Raw genomic sequence first — 24,615 nt, forward strand, 5'->3', positions numbered from 1 at the left:
GTCAGCACTTCGGTGTTGACATGAATATCAATTATATGGTCATTTTATAAATTTTCTGTTTACAAAACTTTGAATTTTTCGAAAAACTAAGGATTTTCTTACCCCAGGAGTAGATTACCTTAGCCATATTTGGCACAACTTTTAGGAATTTTTGATCCTCAATGCTCTTCAACTTTGTATTTATTTGGCTTTTTAACTATTTTGATCTGATCGTCACTGATGAGTCTTATGTAGACGAAACGCGCGTCTGGCGTATAAAATTATAATCCTGGTACTTTTGATAACTATTTACACCACTGGGTCGATGCCACTGCTGGTGGACGTTTCGTCCCCGAGGGTATCACCAGCCCAGTAGTCAGCACTTCGGTGTTGACATGAATATCAATTATATGGTCATTTTATAAATTTTCTGTTTACAAAACTTTGAATTTTTCGAAAAACTAAGGATTTTCTTACCCCAGGAGTAGATTACCTTAGCCATATTTGGCACAACTTTTAGGAATTTTTGATCCTCAATGCTCTTCAACTTTGTATTTATTTGGCTTTTTAACTATTTTGATCTGAGCGTCACTGATGAGTCTTATGTAGACGAAACGCGCGTCTGGCGTATAAAATTATAATCCTGGTACTTTTGATAACTATATGCTAATAGTCTTGTCAAAATAGCATTTGACCTAAAAAAAAATTGCATCAGAATTTGTTTTTGTATTTTTCGATTCCAAATGGCTTTCTTTGTAACATACTAAAAGTGTACCAAGATATCTGAGTGGGAACATGGATTTTTTTGGTGAAAAATAGCAAAATTTGACAAAAATAGCAAAAAACTGGGAAAAGTTTGTTTAACATTCATTTTTTATGATAATCATTTCAAATAAAAAGTTTTACAACTGTTTATTCAGTGTTTATGAAATGAAATAAAAAAAAACGTTTTTTTTTTTTCATAAACATGAAGTTTTAGGTAAAAACATCCGACTTTTGTTGGAATTTGAGATTCACATAGAGTGAATTGATTACCAAAACAGACAGGAAAAATATAAAAATGGTAATAGAAGTTTATTTGATTTTTCAATAAAGACAAAAACCTTTATTTTAATCATTCCAAAACTTTACATCAATTCCTTATTGTGTAAATAATGAGTTTGGGTACAATATAGCAAAATCAATCAAAAGTCGATAAAAAATGGAAAAACACCAATTTGGAGTTTAAACTGCTTTTGAACCACTCCAAAATAGAAAAAGGGAAATCTTGATATAATTATAATCAGATCAAACAAAATTTATTGTAAAACAAATGGTAAAATGACTGATTTTAGGTGAAAAAAGCTAAATTTGTCAAAAAATCGTCAAAAACTGGAAAAAACTACTATGCATATTTTTCAGAAACCATTTTTTTCGACAGACTCATGGTTTGGTGTCGCAGTTTTGTTTACAGTTGCATCTAATAATGTCAAGGAGCTTATCAGGTGTGTGGAAGTTACATCAAAATTGGATAAAGTTTTCTATGTTTGATTTCCCAACCATAGTCTGTAGAATGTACATGATGTATGTCAACTTCTTCTGATAACACACTCGAAGACTATGAAATTGCCCTGAAACTGATGTTGGTGGTAAACTTTTCACCGAAACCAATATGTTTCCAGTAATTACTATGGATTTTAATTTTATCCAGAGAAGAATGTCAAGTCCTTCGAGAGGAAGTCCTCCATGTTAACATGTTAGAGCTTCTTCTCCTGCTTTGGTGGATCTGCTTTAATGAAGCCTTATTCATGAACACTTGATCTTGATATTTTTGGTTAAGTTTTTTAAATAGAAGTCCTTTGCCTATTTCAAAAATCCTAGATGATGAGTTACAACCTGTTATAGAATTACAAACATCCTCCCAAAGATATATGTTCCATATTTTTATTTTGTCAGATTTAAAAATAACCTGTTTGCACTGTTGATTAACATGATGAATAAGTAACACTAGTAGATCCGTATCTTCACCATTTACTATGACTACTAAAGACAAAGCACACTCCAAAGCTGTTTGCACAATAAGAAGATCTGCATCATCAGTCACATTCTATTTAGTGTTATTAATTAAATTTATCATTTGATTTTATAAACACTGTATAACCTGTTGTAAAACTTTTTATTTGAAATGATTATCATAAAAAATGAATGTTTAACAAGCTTTTCCAAGTTTTTCACTATTTTTGTCAAATTTTGCTATTTTTCACCTAAAAATCCCTTTTCCCACTCAGATATCTAGGTAGACTTTTAGTATGTTACAAAGAAAGCCTTTTATAATTGAAAAATATCAAAAATAATTCTGTTGCATTTTTTTTGTGGTTGGACACATTTTTCATCTATTTTGACTAGACTATAATGTTTGTTGTATTGTATTGATAAATTAACAAAACTTCATTTTATATTTGTTTCTAAGATTATAATGCGAGCAAAGACAATTTCTTTTACACCTATCATCGATTGAACTTTACAAAATAAATTCCCACATCGGCAACAAAAAATAATCAGACGCATATAATTTTGAAGTAAGTTATAGATTGCATTTTTATCAAGGAAAATAATGAACTCACACAGGTCATTATTTTATGCCTTGGAGCATATTTCATTGAAACATGGTATCGTCTGGGTTGATTCTGAAAAAGAATGACCTATGGTTCTGAAAGAAAATAACTCCATATAGGTATATAAGAAGTATGTACTAAATTCCGACTCAATTGGTGGATCCATGTCAAACGAGTGACGCCGCCATATCAACGTCGGTTTTGCAAAATAAACAGTTTGACTCGGCAATTTCTCTTTTTGATTTAATTAAAATTTTATATTATTATTCAAAGCCTGCCATGCTTCAGGTGATTTTTTTTTTTATATAATCTTAAAATATTTATATTTTTGTCCAAAATTGTTGTCCCAAAATTCTGATGTTGTTTAATATTGTCACTTGATATTTTCTCTTTTTCGTCCATTACTGACGTTATGTTCAACTCGGCTTTTCATATCTAAGTGAACATTGCTGAAAAAAATATAAAATTACTAGTCAAGTAGATAAATTTTTGTGAAAACAATTGATTTGATATTTGCCTACAGGTTTCAGCAATATTCAGTTGAAAATGAATCGTCCAGATGATTTGTGATCAAATGACATTTGAAATATCTTCTTGATTTCGTCGAATTGACAATGTCTGAAACCGTTGATTGGTGTGTTCAATTTGAAATAATAAATGACCAAGTTTATTTGTTCCATTCACGTTGATTTACATTTCGTCGTTTTTTAGTCGTCATTTCGTCTAATAAGTATGATGGCTTTCTTCCTCTGATATTTTTTTAATAGAGATATTAACCTTGACCTGAAATTTAGAATCGATTCTGTTAACCTTATCGATCCTTTAAATAAAGTTATTCTTAAAGGTTACCAATTCAACACTGTCGTTACATCTTTGAATATTGTTTTTAATGGTATTAATATTGATTTTGTTATCAGTAAATTAAAAGCAAACTAAATATTAATGTTATATACAAATGCACTTTCATGGATCTATATTTTTCTCTGACTGTTAAGGACGTCTTAACACTGAATCCATTGGATGTTACTGTGTCCTGATTGATAATTTAGTCTTAGATGCGTGATGTTTTTAATCAGTTGTTGTTGAATTTGAACTAGCTGCCAGTAACTGCAAGCAAATCTTTACCTAGTTTTTTGTTGTTGTAGGGATGTACAAGTACCCGGTCATGTTCACATGTTATTGTTATATGTCTTTGTTTCAATCTTATTTTTATAGTTCATTCTTATGTTGTACTGTTTCACCACTGTCCCAGGTAAGGGGGGAATTTGGAATCCTGCCACATTCTGTTTAATGTCCGAAGTCATGAGCCCCTTTTTGTAGTGCTTGTTGTTTGTTGCTGTGTTACAAATTTGGTTTTTGTTCATTTTTTTGTACATTAATCAGGCCGTTAGTTTTCTTGTTTGGATTGTTTTACATGTCTCATTTGCAGGACTTTTAGAACTGACTATGCGGTATGGGATTTGCAGATTAATGAAGGCTTGGTGAACTAGGTGACCTATAGCTGTTATTTGGTTTGAGTCATTTGGTCTATTATGGAGAGTTGTACATAAGTGGGATATAATTACGAAAAAATTAACCTTATTACCCATTTTGAAATCATTTCTGTAAATCTTTCGTGTCAGTGTCAATACCTATTCCGTTAACAGAATTATGTTGAACACAATGTGATTCAGATATCTCCTTAATATTTATCTCTCAAATAAGTTATGATGGGCTAAGAAAAAAGGTATTTGTTAGCAAAATTGGTACATAAATGTTTTCTTTCTCTCCTTCATGGAATAAATGATTTGTTTTGATCTGAAGAGTTAATCCTTTTAAACTGATTTTTATAGTTTGTTCTTTTGTTGTACCGTCATTAACACAAACAACCATAGAAAAAACATGACATTGTACCATGCCAAAATAAAGGTAACAACAGGTTGTAGAACCGTTAATGTGCCTATGTATGTGTATATAACAATTAATTAGTATGATTTGATTTATTGATTACACAATCTTGCATATCAATAAAAAGAGCATGAAAGAGAAGCATAGGATATCAAAGGTACATTTGAACTCATAAGTAGAAAATAAACTCACAACGTCAAGGCTAAAAGAAACAAAAAACAAACAGACAAACAACAGTATAAAATACACAAAAAAGCAAATATTAAGCAAAATGAACCTACCAAAAAACTGGGGTTAGCAGAATCTGCTTCAATTGTGTATGCCTTGTTTTAAGGTCATGTTACTATTAAGCCAGTGATTCGGTTGGTCACATTTGGAAAAAAAGGGACAGGATTGTAGATTGACATTAAGAGCATATCAGTTGTCAGCTGTGAAACGACTGTTCCTAAACGGTCAACCAACTCGTGATGGCGTCCGTACAAATAAAAAAACGACTATTTCAACTTCTGCACAAAACATTACTGAAACAATATTTAAAGATTTAACTACAGTTTCGAATTAATAACAATTTAGAAAAAGTGTATGAAAATAGTTATCAAAAGTACCAGGGTTATAATTTAGTACGCCAGACGCGCTTTTCGTCTACATAAGACTCATCAGTGACGCTCATATCAAAATAGTTATAAACCAAACAAATACAAAGTTGACGAGCATTCTGGATCCAAAATTCCAAAACGTTGTGCCAAATACGGCTAAGGTAATCTACTCCTGGGATAAGAAAATCCTTAGTTTTTCGAAAAATTCAAAGTTTTGTAAACAGGAAATTTATCAAAATGACCACATAATTGATATTCATGTCAACACCGAAGTGCTGACTACTGGGCTGGTGATACCCTCAGGGACGAAACGTCCACCAGCAGACGCATCGACCCAGTGGTGTAAATAGTAAGTAATGGATTAATAGTTCACCCAGATTGCACCTAAAAGTTCGGTGTCAGTAAACCAGTTTCTGAAAAAAATAAAAGTGTGCTATCCTGTGTAAAATGAGTTTGCAACCAAACAAGCACACCAAATTGTAGTATATATCGCAAGTAAAAGTTATAAGTAACTTCTGATAACGAAATACCTTTATAGTTTACCAGAAAAACATAGATTATATACATCGAAATCCAAACAAATCACCAAAGCTGTCTGTGATATTAGTTTTTGACTTGTTTAAATCGAGAAGGATGTTCTGTTCCTACTGCTGACATTTTTCACTTTAGATGGTTATGTACATGTGTTTATATTTATTTTTAAGTCGCTGTATCTGTTTTGATTTGCCAGCGACTGTTATACCGTTTATGTTATTTTAATGAATATAGCTAATGTTATCTTAATAATAGAAAATCCTGGTATTTTTACTTTGTTGGTGTCGTCGGGTTGCTGTCTCGCAGTTGCCAATATTTGTAAGGTACATTATTAAAGAGAAGGAATATGTATTTATAATTTCGCATTATTTGAATAAAATTCTTAACAGCCTTAGCCGATCCCACTAAACTGCTACATTGGTTTGCTGTAAGAATCGACCTCTTCATCCTATCGATTCGCTATATGGGTATCAATGTGATGTATATCATTAAAATACTCAACGCTGAAATAGCCATCAAACTGATGCCGACAAACAAACGATCACAACAGTTACCACAAGGATCATTGTAAGGGAAAGGTTGACTTATAACAACTTATTCTATAGTTATGTATTTTAATGTGTCTATACAAATCTATCTATATATATATATATATATCTTCATGTCTTATATATCATGTACTGTAGTACGCCGCTAGATTAAAACTGACGAGGAAAGGTAACACACGGCCAGCGAAAGCTCTTTTTTGAGCCAAGGTGGTCGTGTGGTCTAGTGGGACGGCTGCAGTGCAGGCGATTTGGTGTCACGATATCACAGTAGCATGGGTTCGAATCCCGGCGAGGGAAGAACCAAAAAATTTGCGAAAGCAAATTTACAGATCTAACATTGTTGGGTTGATGTTTAGACGAGTTATATATATATATATATATATATATATATATATATATATATATATATACAACTCGTCTAAACATCAACCCAACAATATAAGATCTGCTTTCGCAAATTTTTGGTTCTTCCCTCGCCGGGATTCGAACCCATGCTACTGTGATGTAATATAGGATGAACGGATCATATAAACCGGAGGGAAAATATGATACAAGCCCAAACGAAAAAATATAAACGAGTCTAAATTGAAAACTACGTTCAAGCCTATGATTGCGTTGGATAAAAACAGCAATTTTTATACGTGTGAATGTAAAACAAATTTCGTTGTAGAAGGGTCTAAAAACAGCACAAACAACATTTTCCAAAAGACCAAAAAAGTGAAAAAGTATATTCAAACAAAACTCATTTGACTAACAGGTCGAACAACTGATGTTCTTTAACCCTGCTGACTGCCATTGGCGATTGCCAAATAAAATTGATCACAAGATGTAACAAAATGGATCTTAATATAAATTTAATACTAAACAGAATAAAAATTAACTTGTAGCCACGATGTTATGCCACAAACATACGGTGTCAATATTTTTTTAGTACACAAGATCCGGATTTCGACAATAAATGTCTCTTCAGTGATGTTAGGGATCGCAACGGTATTTGGAAGGCCATATAAAAAGTACCCTCATTTTTAGAAAAAGTACCCTCATTTTTAAATAGACTCTTGAATTTTAAGAATCAATATAGGATGAACGGATCATATAAACCGGAGGGAAAATATGATACAAGCCCAAACGAAAAAATATAAACGAGTCCAAATTGAAAACTACGTTCAAACCTATGATTGCGTTGGATAAAAACAGCAATTTTTATACGTGTGCATGTAAAACAAATTTCGTTGTTCTAAAAACAGCACAAACAACATTTTCCAAAAGACCAAAAAAGTGAAAAAGTATATTTAAACAAAACTCATTTGACTAACAGGTCGAACAACTGATGTTCTTTAACCCTGCTGACTGCCATTGGCGATTGCCAAATAAAATTGATCACAAGATGTAACAAAATGGATCTTAATATAAATTTAATACTAAACAGAAAAGAATTAACTCGTGGCCACGATGTTATGCCACAAACATATATATATATATATATATGTATTTTAGCATTGGTTTCATATCAGACCTCTTTTTGGCCCTAGGTTATGATTTTGACCATGGGCTGAAATGGGGTCTAATATGAAAAATGACATTTTATGTTTTGTTTTATCGTATTCTTCAGCAAAAGCTATACAGACTAGAAAAACGTTTTCAAAAATTTATATAATTCATTTTTTGCATATTTACCGGAAGCAGGTAATATATAAACTGGAAGCAGTTGATATATACTGGAAGCAGTTGATAAGAAAAGTCATAACACAAGGCTTTGATAACTCTTCAAATTAAATGAATAAAGATATATATACAAATTTGTTTTTTTTCAAGGGGTACAATTATACCATTGTTTTCTACAAGTATATGATAAATAATAGTACAACGCAGAGGCTTACTTACGTATTGGTATGTGTTGTAAGAAATACTTGTTGCTTTATTCGTTTATATCATATGTTTCCTAATGCAGCTTATAAACAACATATTCGTCTCATGCATATTATAATAGGAAATTCTTTAGTTAAAATCACTCTTGAATTAGACGTTTTTAAATAGAATAATGGTAACAGGATAAATATGAAAGAGAAAACAAAATGATATCTACTCTGCAGAAGTTAATTGTTTCATTTGTGTAAAAGTAATAAGCTAAAGTCGTCTGATCATCATGGTTGTCTTCCGACCAATATACCCGTGGTTCGCCCAGTAATTTTCTATTTGATCATCGTTCAACCAAGTATTTGAACCTTTTTTGTACCACCATGGTCCGTTGGATATTGCATGATTATAACCACCACTGTTGTCACGATCTGTTGCTGAGAATTTTCCAGATGACTGTCGTTGTAAAGCGTCACCTTGTATGAAAATAAAATGGGATTGTACACATAATTCTGTTACATGGCGAACAAAATTTATTGTTTTGCTTGACGTTTAGTGTGAAATATTTTATGCATATTCAGAACGATATAAAACTAGAGGCTTTTAAGAGCCTGTGTCGCTCACCGTGATCTATGAGCATATAGAACAAAAGGACATACATGAATTCATGAAAAAAGTGTTTTGGTGATGGTGATGTGTATGTAGATCTTACTGAACATTCTTGCTGCTTACATTTATATTTGTCTAAAATGAACTTGGCCCAGTAGTTTCAGGAAAAATTTACCAAAACTTGTCAATTTTACGAAACTAAAGATTGACTAGGAAGGGCAATAACTCCATAAGGGGTCAACTGACAATTTTGGTCATGGTGAATTATTTGTAGATCTTACTGTGCTGAACTATATTGCAGTTAACAGTTTATCTCTATATAGAATTATCAATTCAGGGGCAGCAACCCAACAACGGGTCGTCTGATTCATCTAAAAATTCCAGGGCAGATAGATGTTGACCTGATGAACATTTTAATTCATGTCAGATTTGCTCTAAATGCTTTGGTTTCAGAGGTATTAGCCCAAAACTGCATTTTACCCCTATGTTATATGTCAAGCCATGTCGGTCATCTTGGTTGGCAGGTGGGGTCATCGGACACCTTTTGTAAACCAGGTTACCTTAGTGATGATCGTACCCAAGTTTGGTTAAATTTGGCTTAGTAGTTTCAGAGGTGAAGATTTTTGTAAAAATTTAACGGACGACAACGAACGAAGGACGACGGACACCAAATGATGAGAAAAGCTCACTTGGCCCTTTGGTCCAGGTGAGCTAAAATGACAACAGAAGACAAGTTTTACAAGATAGGTACACCTGGATGAAAGGACATAACCTTGAAGAAGATCTTATTTAGGAAGAAGATACCAAGTGAACAACATTTAACGTATGTCAAAAACAATATCATGGCCAAAGAAGCATTAAAATGTCTGCATAACAGTACTACATAGGTATATGAAGATTCAGCTACAAGAACCCTTCTAAAATAAGGAAAGAAATCAGGAAGGGTATGTAACTTAGGTCAACCAGTGGACTCGTCATGTTACGCCTGGCAAGTACTGTGACTGACAAGTTGTTAGACACAACTCATCTTCAAGGCGTAATAAATTTATTGTTAATGAAAACAAATCAAAGTTTGTTATCTTGTCAGTTTCAGAGAGTTTTTTGTTTAAATAAATAACGGTTTTTAACAAAGTATGATTGGTCACTTCCGGAAACAAGATATACGTTTCTGTATGGATCAGTAGTTTTTATAAAGCAAAGTGGTTCTAACTATTTCAATCTGTCTTTAATTTAGACGGGATTACGTGCGTAAAGAATAGAGAAGTCAAATATTTTGATACTATTACAGGAGAGGGATCCTTGTAACTGTAAAGTATCAACATTTGCTCCACACATCCTCTAAATTATGTTGTATAGATAGATTTCAAAGATAAAACGTATTTTTAGCAAAATAGTTCCTACTCAAAGCTGCAACTTTTCAATATGTAAAATATTTGGGTAGTTTTGGTATCAAATGAAGCTTAAAGTAGTATGGGAATCTAAAATTAAAATGATAGAATTTGTTCATACTTTGCCAAAACGTAGTATCTATTGATACATGGTCAAAAATATAATAAAAATGATAGGTCACCTTGAATTTTCTTAAGCTACAGGTTGTGATAAAATGACACATTTTGTATGGATTATACAGGAAAAAACATAATTTTGTGATTAGAAACTAAACAAAATGATAAAACTGTGAAATGAATTAGGAAAAGATAGCTTTCAGACAATGCTTTGAGAATATCTACAGAAAAGATAGGATCACCGTAAGTTTTTTTTCCGGCTATAATAAAAGATAGGAAAATTTCATGAAGATTCCTTCAACAAATGCATTGATTTAGAGTTAACTCCCCTTAAAATACCAATTTGAAAAAAAATTAAAATCACAAAAGATAATGTACACTTGTACAAATATTAATACTTATAAGTTGTATTCCTATAAAAGGTTCTTTAAAATGAAATTCGAATGAGATATCTGGGACAAGACCCCTAAAGGACCTTGAGATGAGGAACACAGATTTTTGACTCTCATTAAAAAATTAGTCCGCCATGCATATGTGGGAGCTGTGATTTTAAAAATTGACATAAATAAACTAGGACTGGTGTTTTATAGAGCTGATGTGATGTGAAAAAAAGTATACAAAAATAAACCTGATCAAAAAATTACAAAGGACATATTTTTTAATGATTTTTATGGTCAGAATTTTGGGATTATTTCCTGTGGAGAGTGACATTTTTCACTATCTTTCGGGGTTGGGCACTTGACGGGAAAACGAATCACACTTGCCACCCCGAAAATCGCACCACATGTGTCCAAGTGTCTCAGCTTCAAAACGAGCTATCATACATATCCAAGTTTACGATATGGCCTGAGCAACAGAAGAAAACGTTAACATTATGGCCTATGGAGAATCTAATGCGCATATTGACCCATCTTGTGACCTTTAATTTCAAAGGTGATGGAGTGTTTCATGGCTCAGTGACTACAATATTAGGATGAAAGCTGCTGAAATCAAGGTCAGTTACACTCTTTTAGTGCTAATTAATCAAAACAATACAAAATGGCTTCTCAAACTTTTGATTTTTATCAAAAATATACCAATATTCTGTTGTTAAATTGCATTGATGCAGAAAATGGGTCGTGTAAAATCTGGACAGGGGCCATTCAGAGGAAAAGAAATTATATGTTAGGGATGCTAAATGTGGCTTATCCAAATGGAAAAAGGACAAAAATGAATGTTGCACGCTTGTCAAAAATGTTACAGCTAAAAACAATTGATATTGATAGAAATTTAGATGCCTCCCATCTCTGTCATAATGCCTTGTGTGTTAATGCTGACCATATAAGTTTTGAGCCCCATGATTTAAATAACCACCGTAAGGTCTGTGTAGCTTCACAAAAATGCACCACTCATGAACTGCATGGCACAACATATCCTAACTGCATGCTGCATCTTAAACTGTGGTTTGTTATATTTTTAATTCTAAAATTAAGTCTCCCCGAGGTGACAACTGCACATTTCATTATGCACGAATCATTTACTCAAATACAAGTTTCTTACACTGCTAAAAAAAATGAAAATGGGATAAAAGCCCTCCCTCTTACCCTCCAAGACACTGAAACAAACATGCATGTTTATTAACCTGAGGTAAAACATTTACGGCTGGTTTCACGAGTGTTTACATTTTACTTTACATAGAAGGGGGAGTAACTCTTGTTGTTTACAAATGTATTTTTACCTGTGTCAGGAAATTGGGACAATCAAACCACATGAACCAACTGAAGTAAGCACGAGTGAAAAGAAATCCTCAATATAAAAACCAAACAAATCAAACAAAAACTACAAAATTATAAAATTAGGATATCAAAAAGTAAAAGAAAAAGCCTACAGAACTAAAATAGTTGCAAAACAGAATGGAAGTAAATATGGACATGATTTTATTTTATTTTATTTTATTTTATTTCCTTGTATGTTCAGTTTCAACTAATGTGTGCAGTATAGGAAACACAAATTTTTATGCAATATATACATGTGTCTAAATTTGCATGTATGATGCTGTGTGTGGTATGTGTAAGTTGTGTACAACTCTAAATTATGATGTCATAATGCAATGACGTCACAAAAACCATGACGTCACAATGTACTCTTCACCAAAAAAATAACCCATTTTTCCCACTTTCATGACACATACAAAGAAAACCTCTAAAATTCTTATTACTTGATGGATTTTAAAAACAAGACTAGTTTTGGAAAGGTCTATGACTAATCTTGACAGTAATGCAAAGATATGAGAGCTTTTTATTCAATAAAAAAAATATAATAGAAAACAAGACTCTCAGGGTGGAAAAATTTCTTAAATCTGATAGTTTTTAAGTGAAAAACACTATATTTTCATGATTTATCAACAAAAAAAGATGATTTGTAGAAAGTCTGTAAGGTAAAAGAGGCTTATGAATTGCAGTTATACCAAAAAAAGTTAAAACAAATGTTTAAAATGAAAATTTATAACATATGCTTATTGTGTTTTTTTCTTTCTTAAAAATGATATTAAACAGTTATAAACATTGCTACCTAAAAGTATTAAAATGACCTTATTTTATTTCAGATATGGCTAAAACTTCACAGAATTGTTCAGAAATGTGTACTGAAGGGATACAAACTGCAAAATAAGTGGAATCTGACATTAGCTGATCTAATATGGGACAAGACCCCTAAAGGACCTTGAGATGAGGAACACAGATTTTTGACTCTCATTAAAAAATTAGTCCGCCATGCATATGTGGGAGCTGTGATTTTAAAAATTGACATAAATGAACTAGGACTGGTGTTTTATAGAGCTGATGTGATGTGAAAAAAAGTATACAAAAATAAACCTGATCAAAAAATTACAAAGGACATATTTTTTAATGATTTTTATGGTCAGAATTTTGGGATTATTTCCTGTGGAGAGTGACATTTTTCACTATCTTTCGGGGTTAAGCACTTGACGGGAAAACGAATCACACTTGCCACCCCGAAAATCGCACCACATGTGTCCAAGTGTCTCAGCTTCAAAACGAGCTATCATACATATCCAAGTTTACGATATGGCCTGAGCAACAGAAGAAAACGTTAACATTATGGCCTATGGAGAATCTAATGCGCATATTGACCCATCTGCATTCCTGCATCAAATTTTGCTACATTGATTGAAAATCTGAACCTTAGGTTCTACGTTTTTTACAATCCAAGATGGCGAAAGACACCCATACCACCTGAAGGACTTGGAATCACTGTAGAAGCCATGATGAATTTTTTAATAATAAAAAACAAAGGTGAAACTTAAATAGAACCACATATGTCACTGTTGCTCAGATAAGAATTACTTTTTTGTACCATCAAACGAAATTTGGGTCTTTTAAGTTGTATGTAGCACTGGTGTGCAAAAGAAGGGAGAAAGATCCCCGAGGGACAATCAAACTCACAGATAAAATAAACTGACAACGCCATGGCTAAAAAGGAAAAGACAAACAGACAAATAATAATACACAAGACACAACATAGAAAACGAAAGACTAAGTAACATGAACTGGGGTGATCTCAGGTGCTGCGGAAGGGATAGTAGATTCTGCTCCACATGTGGCATCCGTCGTTTTACTCATGTTATTACAAACCCGTTAAATAGCCTAATTCGGTAGGTCACATTCGTGAAAAGAGAAGGGGATTGTAGTTACGACAAACACAAACATGCATTACGTTTTATATTCGTATCACATACTATATTCACCTATTTTATTCATCATAAAATAATTCTTGTGCAATTTGGGTAAGTAAGTCAAGTCTCTACATGCTAAATGGACAACGTGAGAGGGAATCTAATTATTTTAATTGTAACAACAGATCAAAAAACATGAAACGCCTATGTGAATACACAATATATGTACCTGCTGTTCCGCTGTAACCACTGACTGTAAGCTGGTACTGGGATGCAGCATCACCAAGCTTGAATGACTTGTATACAGCATAGATATCTTGGCCACCTTTTGTTTCCATATTCACTCGCAGTTCAAATTGTCCGTTATTCGTAAGAAGATGGATATATTTATTGCCTATAATGTAGATATACATATATGTATGTATTTATACATAATAAAAATCAACATTTAATTTTTACACAAAATTCCAATTCTGGTATTTCTGATGCATTTATTTTCTACCAAATACCGCAATAACAATACACAATATACTACCGAAACAAATAATCCATTGGAGGAAAAATTAGAATTTCCCTTTTATTTTTCAAGTGCGCACCTCGAGAAATGAAAATAAATGTAAGACTTCCTTTTCCAAGGACAAAAAATTTCAAATCCCTAAAACAAAACTTAATACTCATGAATACAATTTCTATATCTATCATTATATTACTATCGTTAAAAAATTTAATTTTGGATGTAACGCTTCTTCTTTGGTTCTTGTCGCTCAAACTTTAAATACATATGTAGTGATTTGTAAACTGTTTCTGTCCTATTCTTCGTTTATCTTTTTGGCCATGATATTGTCGGGTATGTCCCTTCATACCAGTAATCCTTATCTTCTTTTATTATTTTCTTCTGATCCTCAATATGCATGACATATTTGACTTTGGACGTCTAGTTTGACAATCGATATTGCTTGTTATGTTTAAAATGTATAAAATCATAACTTTTTTTATAAGGTGACTATTTTACACGCCAGTCATCTGGAAAATTCTCAGCAATAGATCGCGACAAGATGACGAGTATAGAAATTTGGCTAAAGAATATGGACCATGGTGGTTTAAAAACGGCACGAATTATTGGTTAAACGATGACCAAAAAGATAATTACTGGGGGAAAGATATTGGTCCGAAGACAGCCATGATGATTAGACGACTTTAGTTTGCTATGGTTCACTAACATATCCATACACAAATGGATTGAACAATAAACTTCTGCTGAGTAGATATCAACATTTTTTCTTTTTCATATTTATATTAATATCTGTAACCAATATTTGAATGCCAAATTCAAGAATTTTCTATTATGATATGCAAAAAGAATGAGTCTTATTTGGTGTTTATTGTTGCATTAGGAAACAAATTAACATGTTAATTGTTTATGAAAATTAAGCGGTCTTTCCTTTTCGTTATGTAAAAGATATGTTCAGATAGAAAATGCATTGAAAAGCATTAAATACACATACAACCCTTAAAATATGGTCAAAAACGTTTTGACCTTTGGCAAGGTCATTGGTTCCCGTGTGCTTCCTAAAAGGACCATGGGTCTAGGAACTATGGTTGGGGAGTTAACTCTGGCTTCAAAAGGTCTTTAGATCTAACGCTAATATCTTGGTTTGTTAGATGTTTTTATTTGCTTTGTATCGATTTGTACGAGCTAGTGTTTATTTGTCAAATAAATATATTATGCTTCAATGACATTTTTGTCCAATATCCGTACTGTACCTTTGATATTCGTTCACTTAGATACATGAATTTAGCTGAAACTCGTAAATCAATAAATTATCTAAAAATTCAACATGAGCTTGTACTGCATTATATATTACAGTATTCATTCAAACCAATTTTAAATAAATTTAGTCATCTCACAAACCTCCAGATTTTTTGGAAAATTAAGTGTTCACCCCCAAAACCGGTTTGGCCACATCATTAAAATTTCAAGTTTATTTACAAATTTCACTTAATACTGTAAGAGACTACGAACTTTTAGATAAATGGATTGGTGTTTAACGTCGAGTATCAAAGTTTAAAAAAATAACAACTATATTAGTACGAGAATATATTAATGTGATATAAATTTGAAACTAACACCCTAAACGACAAGACTGAAATTCTGAGCCGGATCTTCAACTTGCTAGTACAAAGATACCCTGCAAAGGTAACAGTAAAGACATGTCGTCCTTCCTGGCATACTATTTGTTCTAGAGAATCGACCTTACGCACTCAAATCGATCACGCTAACACAAATAAAATTGCCGAATCCAAATCATAGTACATTTTAAGATAAGCACTTACCAAGCCAATGTTCTCCGGCGACCTCTCCAAAACCATTTTCATATTCGTTCCAAATTCTCTCGAATTTCACCTTGCGTTCAGCACGTTTTTGTATTACCTTTTAAAATCAAAAGTACATTGTATCAATTATTTCCTTACGTTTGTGTGAATAGTGCTTGAAACCATTTTTTTCTACTCTGTCTTATGATTTTATCTGGGTTTACATGATGTTTTAATATGTAGAGGCATTCTATGATTTTCAGTTTAGTTAACTTTCTTTCAAATTTAAACATACATACATACTAATATAAATAACCTATCAAAGTTGTTTTAGAAGCAGTCAATGCAGACAATATCACTAAAGGTGGATTGTTGTTTTGATAATGCAGTTTCGTTGAGTCGTTTTAAGTGAATGTGCATTATCTTCTGATTTTATAAGCACGTTTGCTGTAACGTTTCAAATGTGGCCTTACTGTAGATGTCTATCAGCTGAGAAACAGACTTCGTAAATAGGGAAATTTTATTTGTAAATATTTGTTTTTAAAAAAGACCTTTGCTTGTTTCTGTTTACGTCATTCCCAACCTTTTGATAAAGAATCAAGACGATTTATAGCTTATAATAATGTATCTAAACATGTCAATTGTTGAATAGCATTCTAAAAGTCTTTTTTTTTATTTCATAATACGTGTATATCGCATTTCTTTTAATTGTCAATATCTGACTGTATAGACGATTATAATTAAGCGGTTAACCCTTAGATACTAACTATTTGAAAATAGCTGAACGTTTTAATCCCTTACTACTGTACAGAAATCAAGTTTATCAATGATCAAATTGTGTGATCTTCCAACTGCTATATGTCCTATGAAATTATTTCTGTAAATTATGTGGTTCAAATTTCTTGAAATTTTTATATTGTTTTAAACAGGTTAAGGCATTCTTTTGTGTAAATCTCTTTTTCAGTCATTTTATTGGGTAGTAAATAAACCAATAAACTTACGATCCATCCACCGCCATCCACATCCATGTCACAATAGACTTGTTTTCCACCAACAGTATCTATATATATTTTATAAACGCCACTCTTCGTATTACTTTCTTTTATGTCAGTACAGTCTCTTGGTAAATTGATAGGTCTGTATTTCTCTGTTGGAAAAATAAAATTATCAAATTTGGCGACAAATATCCATTTGAATATTGGTAACTTAAGTATAAAAGTACCTTAAAGTGAAAATGCGAGATTTACAGTAAAAAAGTAAAATAACAAAAATTCCGAGCTCGAAGGAAAATTTAAAACAGAAAGTCGTTTATCAAATGGAAAAATCAAAAGCTCAAACACATTAAACGAAAAAGTAAAAGTAACGCAAAAATGTAAACATAAGTAAAATTTTGATTTGGAAATTTTAGTATTAACCTTATTTACAATATATAGGAAATTGATTTATGAACTTCATTTGATTTGAAGATGTGAAAATAACCTAAATCCAAGGAATTTAAAAAAAAAAGAGGTCCATACAACTGAAAATAGTTTTTTTCAGTAAAACATTATGTTGGTTTAAGGTGGCTAGGGGATGGGGGTCTTAATTAAAATTCACAGAATGCTTTAACAGTCCCAGGTGTTAATGATATGCCAAAATAAAGTTTTTATCATGCTTTTTTTAAAAATATAATAATATTAAGTATGGGTCACCAGACTTTTTTGTCACGATACAGGTTGTGCAAAATTGTCAGATTGTGTATAGATTATGCATGGAAAATCCAACTTTGTGTGATAAAAAGAAATCTACACCATAAAATTCTAAGAGAAAATGTGAGAAGATAGTTTTTATAAAATACTTTCAGATAAAAAAAAATGGGGTCACCGAACTTGTTTTCTTGCTTCATATTGAAATAGGTACCAACACATTCTTGTAAAAAGTGACTTTATCTGGGTTATCTCCCCTACGTTTTGAGTTATCTTCCCTTATTTTGCAAATTTGAGAAAAAATACAGCCGTAAATACAATAAAACAAATAGTTTTATATAACCATTAAAAGTTTTAAGATGGAGGGAGATACCCGAGCTTTAATAAACCTTTAAATTATATGATGTTTTTTTTTAAATAACTTCTCTTGAGATATCTACGGAGATATTTCAACTTATTGTACAAATAATTCTGATGACGCTGTGGTGGAGATGCCTTTAGTAACGAATAACCTGAAAGCACCGTTAGTGGCGGATCTCGATGTTTCTGCTTTAAACATTATATAGATACAGCTATTTCTAAGACATTTACTGGTAAAGTTAATGACATTGTTGAACATAGCCAAGATGAACTTAAAACTACAATGTTGAACACCTATAAGGAAAGGTTACATGAATCAAAGGCTGTGTATGAGGAGAATTTAGCTCATTTGGTTGGCGGATTTAAATCTCGCTTCAAAAGTCTATTCAGTAAATTGACAGAAAACGTTACAGATTTGATAGATAATTTAGAAGAATGAATGAAAGGTTATACTCAAACAATTTCAGGTAAAGTCTTTTTTTCGTTAAATTTTACGCTATTTAAAATTTTTACCCCATCTATTTCTAAAAGTATCAAATGTAGATATATGCTACATATTTGATTAAACTAGGTGAAATATAGTTTGTTTGCAAAATTGAAAATTGTCAGCAGTTATAATTTATGTAGGTAATGGCGGCAATATTTATAATTTTTTTGGGGAACGACAGAAATTGAAATCATAGAACTCCTTTTAGGTTAAGTTTGACCATTTATACAATGATACCCTGTGAACGCACCTATTCTGAGACCATTTCACAGAATGCCATCATAACGGTTTAAACATTTTTACCGGAGATATAGGACTTTTATGTTTTTGTTTTGGACTATCCAAACTTAATGGACCATGTGAAAGCAACTTCACTGAGAAATTTGACAAAGAGATCTCAAACTTGATAAGATTGCTTTTCATCATATCAAGTTGATTTTTAAACCATCATTCGATGGTAAGGTATTGGAATTTACTCTGGTCATTGTTGAAGGCCGTACAATGGCCTATATGAACTTCTATGTCATTTGATCTCTGGCAAAGAGTTGTATCATTTGCAATTATACCGCATCTTCTTATTTTTATACGTATATACATTAGTGATTATTTTTCCATCAAATCAGTAAATTGTTTTATTTTATTTTAGTTACCAATGTTTGGCAAATCATGGTTATTAACAGAGATCTGGTATTGTTTATCGTACATGACCTCGTGATCATATTCAATTGTTGACAAATCAATCAGTAAATTTTTATAAAACGTCTGAAAGACATGAGCTGAGGGAGCCTTAAAAACAATGATCATTCAAAGTTAATTTTTACTAACATTACAAATGCATTACTCTGCATTCAATGTAATCGTGTTTTTGGTTATGGGTTTCGGGTTTATTTTGGCTTCACGAATCATTATAGCATTAACACCCTGCAGAACGCCACATATGGTTATGAAGCGGTTAAAAATGATTAAGGTAAGTTCAAATATTAAAATTTCGTTTTTATGAATTGTTAGTACCAATTAATGTATTGCACAGAAGGAACCGAACCATAATATCAAGCACATCTACTTTGTTTTCCGTTTGAGAAAACAGAGCACTGAAAGTTTGTTACCCGGATTTGTTTTTTTCTCAATCGATTTATGAACTTCGGACAGTGGTATACTACTGTTGACTTTATTTGATTGCTGTAAATAGATTATGGGTTATTAAACACTCGAGCAATTGGACGTTTCTAGGTCTGTTTAATTTCATATTATAGGTTAGACATATATGCTAATAATCCTTTTTACCTGTATAAGAATGACTTTTTGTGAATCGAATCAATCAATTACATGATTTACCATTGTTTTATTTTCAAAGTTTATATTCTTTTCCTTTTAATAACGAAACACACATAATTCATGTGTAATCCATTTCTAGCTAATGTGTTTAATTGGAGGTCACATGAATACGGATCCAATGAGCTCGAATCATTCACAGGTAAAAAATTTATCATCGATGTCTCTTAGTTTATTTTGATAAAATTGAAACACACTGGCTGCTAAAAGCAAATTATTGTTTCACTATTTCTCTTTCATAATTGATGTAATACAAATAATTCATAATTTTTTTTTATATATATTTCGTAGGTAGTGTCCCTTTAAATTTCAAAGCAACAAACGACTAGATAAATTAAGCCTATCATGCTAGAATTCTTATCATTATCTGTATCCGGGATAACTCACGCTCTATTAATCATATAGTACAATAGTTCATTTGTCAAGGTCTGTTGTTTTCTCTCTTTCGTGGAATTAGATAATTGTCATAAATACCCTTAGGCATATAAGTGTTGCGTCAAATAGGACAAATTACCAAAACTCTGGAGTGACAATCCAGAATATGTTTCTGAATCTTTACAATAGTGTTACATTTTTGTAATGTTTTGCTAGACTAGTGCATGCTAGGTATTAAAAAATAATTACAGTTTTCCTTTTATGTTTAGCATAATTGATAGTACATGTACATAGAAAATACAAGACGAACGTATAGACAGTATTGTGCCATTTTTGTTGTTTGAAAAGGAATTTACATACCCTGCTATCTAATGAGGAAGATAACTTTCTATTAATCTATAATTTCAAATGTGATCAAAGTCGACAGGTCACATGCAAAATAGTAAACTTGTTCTGGTAAATATTCCGTGCCTTTATGATAAGATTTGACAAGAAATGACAAAATCAAAAGAATCAATCTTTTAGCAATTTTACCCCAATAGATAGCTTTGATCTTTTTTTTTATGTGTACATTTTGGTCATATTAATCTTCATTTTCATATATTTATACAGGCTTTCAATATTCAGTTTTCAGCGTTCATGATAAAGTTAAACCCAGAAAAGCGTCATGTGAGTACTCCGGTCGTGCGTTTTGACTACAAAAAACTTATATGGGGGTATGCAAAACAAAACAAAACAGTTGAAAGACCATTTCAAATAAAAACTATTAAAACCGGAAATTACAAAAAGTGGTCCTCAATCTTGTTAAGGTTTCACGTGAATGGGAAAAAAATAGTGGGTTCCTAATGATTTTAATATTTAATGAACCGTAATTCTACAGAAATTACATCTTGATAGTTAATGTTAACACTTAAGAGTTGCTTTCTTGTCTAGAACAGGATGAAAAGTAGATTAATAAAATCCTATTTTCACCAGAGATTTCAATTAGGTGATATTTTAGTTTTGATTACGACAAATATATGCTTGCATTCAATAAAATGGAAGTTGCACATTAAAAACCTAGTAAACATGGTAAACAGGAAAAGCAAATGCAGAATATAGATTTTATATTTTGAAAGATAATTTTTGAAAATATTACCTACTTATCATCATAACACTGTGATAAAACTTTTGCGGAAAACATTTACAACTGTCTGTGTAATGTGTTTTTATCAAATGAGAGTACACAGCTGTTCCGTAATGTTTTCATTTATCATTACCTCAAGTTTGTTTACACCATAACTATTCTTATTTTGTTATATGATTTTTGGAAACTTTGTGCATATGTTATGAACGAAACAAACGATTTGTATGTATCATTAAACGTAATTCAAGTATATAGTTATCAGAATTTAGAAATTTTACCTATCGCGTCTCATCAAATGTCGGATTTGACTTATCCGTCACTTGTGAAGATGGTATCATACACTTTACTTGGACGTTCAGCGCAGACAAACTACATAGAATTTATATCAAAGACTGCAGAATTAAGGACCACCACACTGAATTCAAGAATCCATTGATAGACTGCATTGCCGACACAATAACATATCTACAAATGGATAACGTAACAACTATCTTAATACGATTGCAAGAAGTATTCTGTCAAAAGCTAACTCTCTTATAACAAGAGCTGCAGAATGTGGACCAGAGAATGATTTCGTCATAAATCGAAGAGGGACAAAGGCGACATTTGAAGATATGCAAAACAATGGTTTGTTTAACTTCAGCACTGCATTGACGAATGATAAACAATACTTTGACATTCAAAAGAGAACCTGTTTGTATAACAACCGTGAGGTTTTTCAATTAAGCGGAATGAACGGTGTTACTAGACCTACTATTAGTAAAATAGTCCATACAGAAAAATGAACTCATATTGCACAAAATCTCAAAATTTTAAACTTTTCTGGAAATGGTATGTCTGATACTCTTTATAAACTACTGGCGAGTACGATTTCCAGTGATGGAATATATAGACCTCTCAGATAACAACATAAGAGACCTTCCAATGATACAAGATTTTGGAATGACCATAACAGAGACAAAATCAGTTGTAATTATAGATATAAGGCGTAATAAGATCGCTCCATTAACAAAAGGTATGATTGACTCGTTCTCAACTCACGAATTTGTTAAAGTCGATATCACTGAAAATCCGTTCTTATGTGATTGTGGAATAATTGAAGTAATGGAATATCTATCTTCAAAGATTATGCAAAAAGCTTATGATGACCTGAAATTTCTAGAGTGTGCAGATCCCTCAAATGTCCATGGGCATAAGCTGATAAGTCTGTCTCCTGCAGACCTAAACTGTAACAAGGAAACCATCTTTTTATCTGTTAATTTATTTCAGAAAATGATCAAGGTAAATTAATTGTCTAGACCAAATAAAAACGTGACACTAACGATAACGTAACGATATGTTCTGTTCACTTTAATGCATTTCAATGTATGCTGGTATAGTTATGTGTATGAAATAAATAAAAATGCAACTTCAAAACCTTCAAAACCTTTAAAAATAAACAATGATACAATATTGCACACAGATTTTTTTTTAATTTACAATGACAGTTCTGCACATCTAGTATAATCGGTTTAGTACAATCAAAAACGAGAAACGCCGCAATGTGCATGTCGGTTTTAAATACAAAACCAGTTCGACTCTGAAGTTCCACTTTTTGAAGTTATACTAGCATTCAATGCATGTCATGCTCAGAGAAAAAAGGCTTTTGATTTCTTAAATCTTTATATTTGTCTACAAAATTTGTCGGAAACATCTGATGTAGTTTTATGTTGTCATTTTATTTCCCGTCAAGTACTGATGTAACATTCAACTCTGTTTTTTATATCCAACTACGAGTAAAAAGGTAACATAAGTATACCGCTGTTTAATATTCACATTACAGAATTATTTTCTAAATTGTAAATCGCCAGTTTCTCCGTGTATTTTAATTATTTTTGTCTTTAAAAATCTGAAACAACAAAATAATTATCAAAGGTACCAGACTTACAATTTAATACACCAGACGCGCGTTTCAACTAATCAGTGACGCTCAGATCAAAATAGTTATAAAACCAAACTAGTACAAAGTTGAAGAGCATTGAGGACCCAAAATTCCAAAAAGGTGTCCCAAATACTGGTTAGGTATCTATATAACCGTGTTTTTTTTTTACATTTTGCATACACAAGATGTGTATTTTGGAAAATGTGTATGTGGTAGTTGTTTCACATATATCATGTGCTTGAAAGTCGAAAGATCAGTTATTACCCAAATAAGAAGATGCTCAACCGAGGCGAGAAACACATTTAAATTGCTTTGTTGGATCAGTGTATAACAAAATTAGTTTTTGTCATGAACTCTTAGTCGGATTATCTGTTAAAAATGTGTAGTCTCATTATTTCTGTTAGCAAAGTGTATAATATTAATATTTCTTTGATAATGATGGTATCTGACAATCGACAAGACCCTTATATAACTCGTCTTTGAAAGGCTACACTAATAAACTGTTGTTTTCATCAAATAGTAAAACATGCTTCACACTAGGAAACTATGTACATTGACCTCAGATATACCTCAATCTCTTGGTCATTGTTTGCGAATCCGGCAAAAGTAGGAGCATGCGTCAACGCATTGGCACCATAATCTGAAGACATTACAGAAAGGAATCTACAACCGTATTTATTATTATTATTTATCGTCCCTGTTTGAATAAGAACATCATATTCATAGATACCCATCAGACGCACGTTTTCTTTACAAAAACACATCAGTTCCTCGCGAATGAAATACCTTAAATATAGAACGAAGTTGAAGAGCATTTAGGAGCTAAAATTCTGATAGATTTTCCGGAAATCAGCTTCAGTTATCTACGAAACCACAGTTCCTGACCGTTTTTCATTGAGGATGCATATTTAGAAATGCACACAAAGAATGGAACAGGCATTTGACCTGTTTGACCGTTCTTGTTTTGTCTTCCAATCTCTCTGTCATGTTTGTGCTTCTTTGTTACTTGTGTATTTGTTAGATAGACCATAGACCATGTATATGTAGATGGATCTATGGTCGGTTACCCGAAGATAATATGGCAACCAGGTAGATAGATAGATGTGAAGATAGATATATATGAAAATGTAAAGATGCACCGTGGGATACACTGGTGCTTTAAATTTAGAAAACACCGTGGGATACACAAGTGTAGTCTGTATTATCCAAAAACCTAAAATTTCATAGTTAACAT

General features: G+C 32.0%; 1 protein-coding gene and 1 long non-coding RNA gene across 2 annotated transcripts; one reads left to right on the plus strand and one right to left on the minus strand.

Moving 5' to 3' along the window:
* The first annotated feature begins 10,561 nt into the window (after positions 1–10,561).
* Positions 10,562–12,980, plus strand: LOC139522928 (uncharacterized). The gene is made up of 2 exons (XR_011664527.1): positions 10,562–11,103; positions 12,694–12,980. It is a non-coding gene; the product is annotated as an uncharacterized lncRNA (long non-coding RNA).
* Positions 12,981–13,307: 327 nt separating this feature from the next.
* LOC139522576 (angiopoietin-4-like) lies at positions 13,308–17,262 on the minus strand. Its single transcript, XM_071316042.1, has 4 exons — positions 17,097–17,262; positions 16,117–16,213; positions 14,012–14,176; positions 13,308–13,360 (listed from the first exon to the last, which is right to left on the minus strand). Exons 1-4 carry the CDS (start codon positions 17,121–17,123, stop codon positions 13,308–13,310), a joined length of 342 nt encoding a protein of 113 aa, XP_071172143.1. The 5' UTR covers positions 17,124–17,262.
* Positions 17,263–24,615: the final 7,353 nt, after the last annotated feature.

Source organism: Mytilus edulis, chromosome 5 (assembly GCF_963676685.1).
Source record: "Mytilus edulis chromosome 5, xbMytEdul2.2, whole genome shotgun sequence".
Lineage (NCBI taxonomy): Eukaryota > Metazoa > Mollusca > Bivalvia > Mytilida > Mytilidae > Mytilus > Mytilus edulis.

Coding starts and splice junctions, on each gene's coding strand:
- LOC139522576 (XM_071316042.1), bottom strand. CDS start 17,123: ATGGATGTGGATGGCGGTGGATGGATC. Junction 16,214..17,096: donor TGGATGGCGGTGGATGGATC/GTAAGTTTATTG, acceptor TGATTTTAAAAG/GTAATACAAAAACGTGCTGA. Junction 14,177..16,116: donor CGCCGGAGAACATTGGCTTG/GTAAGTGCTTAT, acceptor TCTACATTATAG/GCAATAAATATATCCATCTT.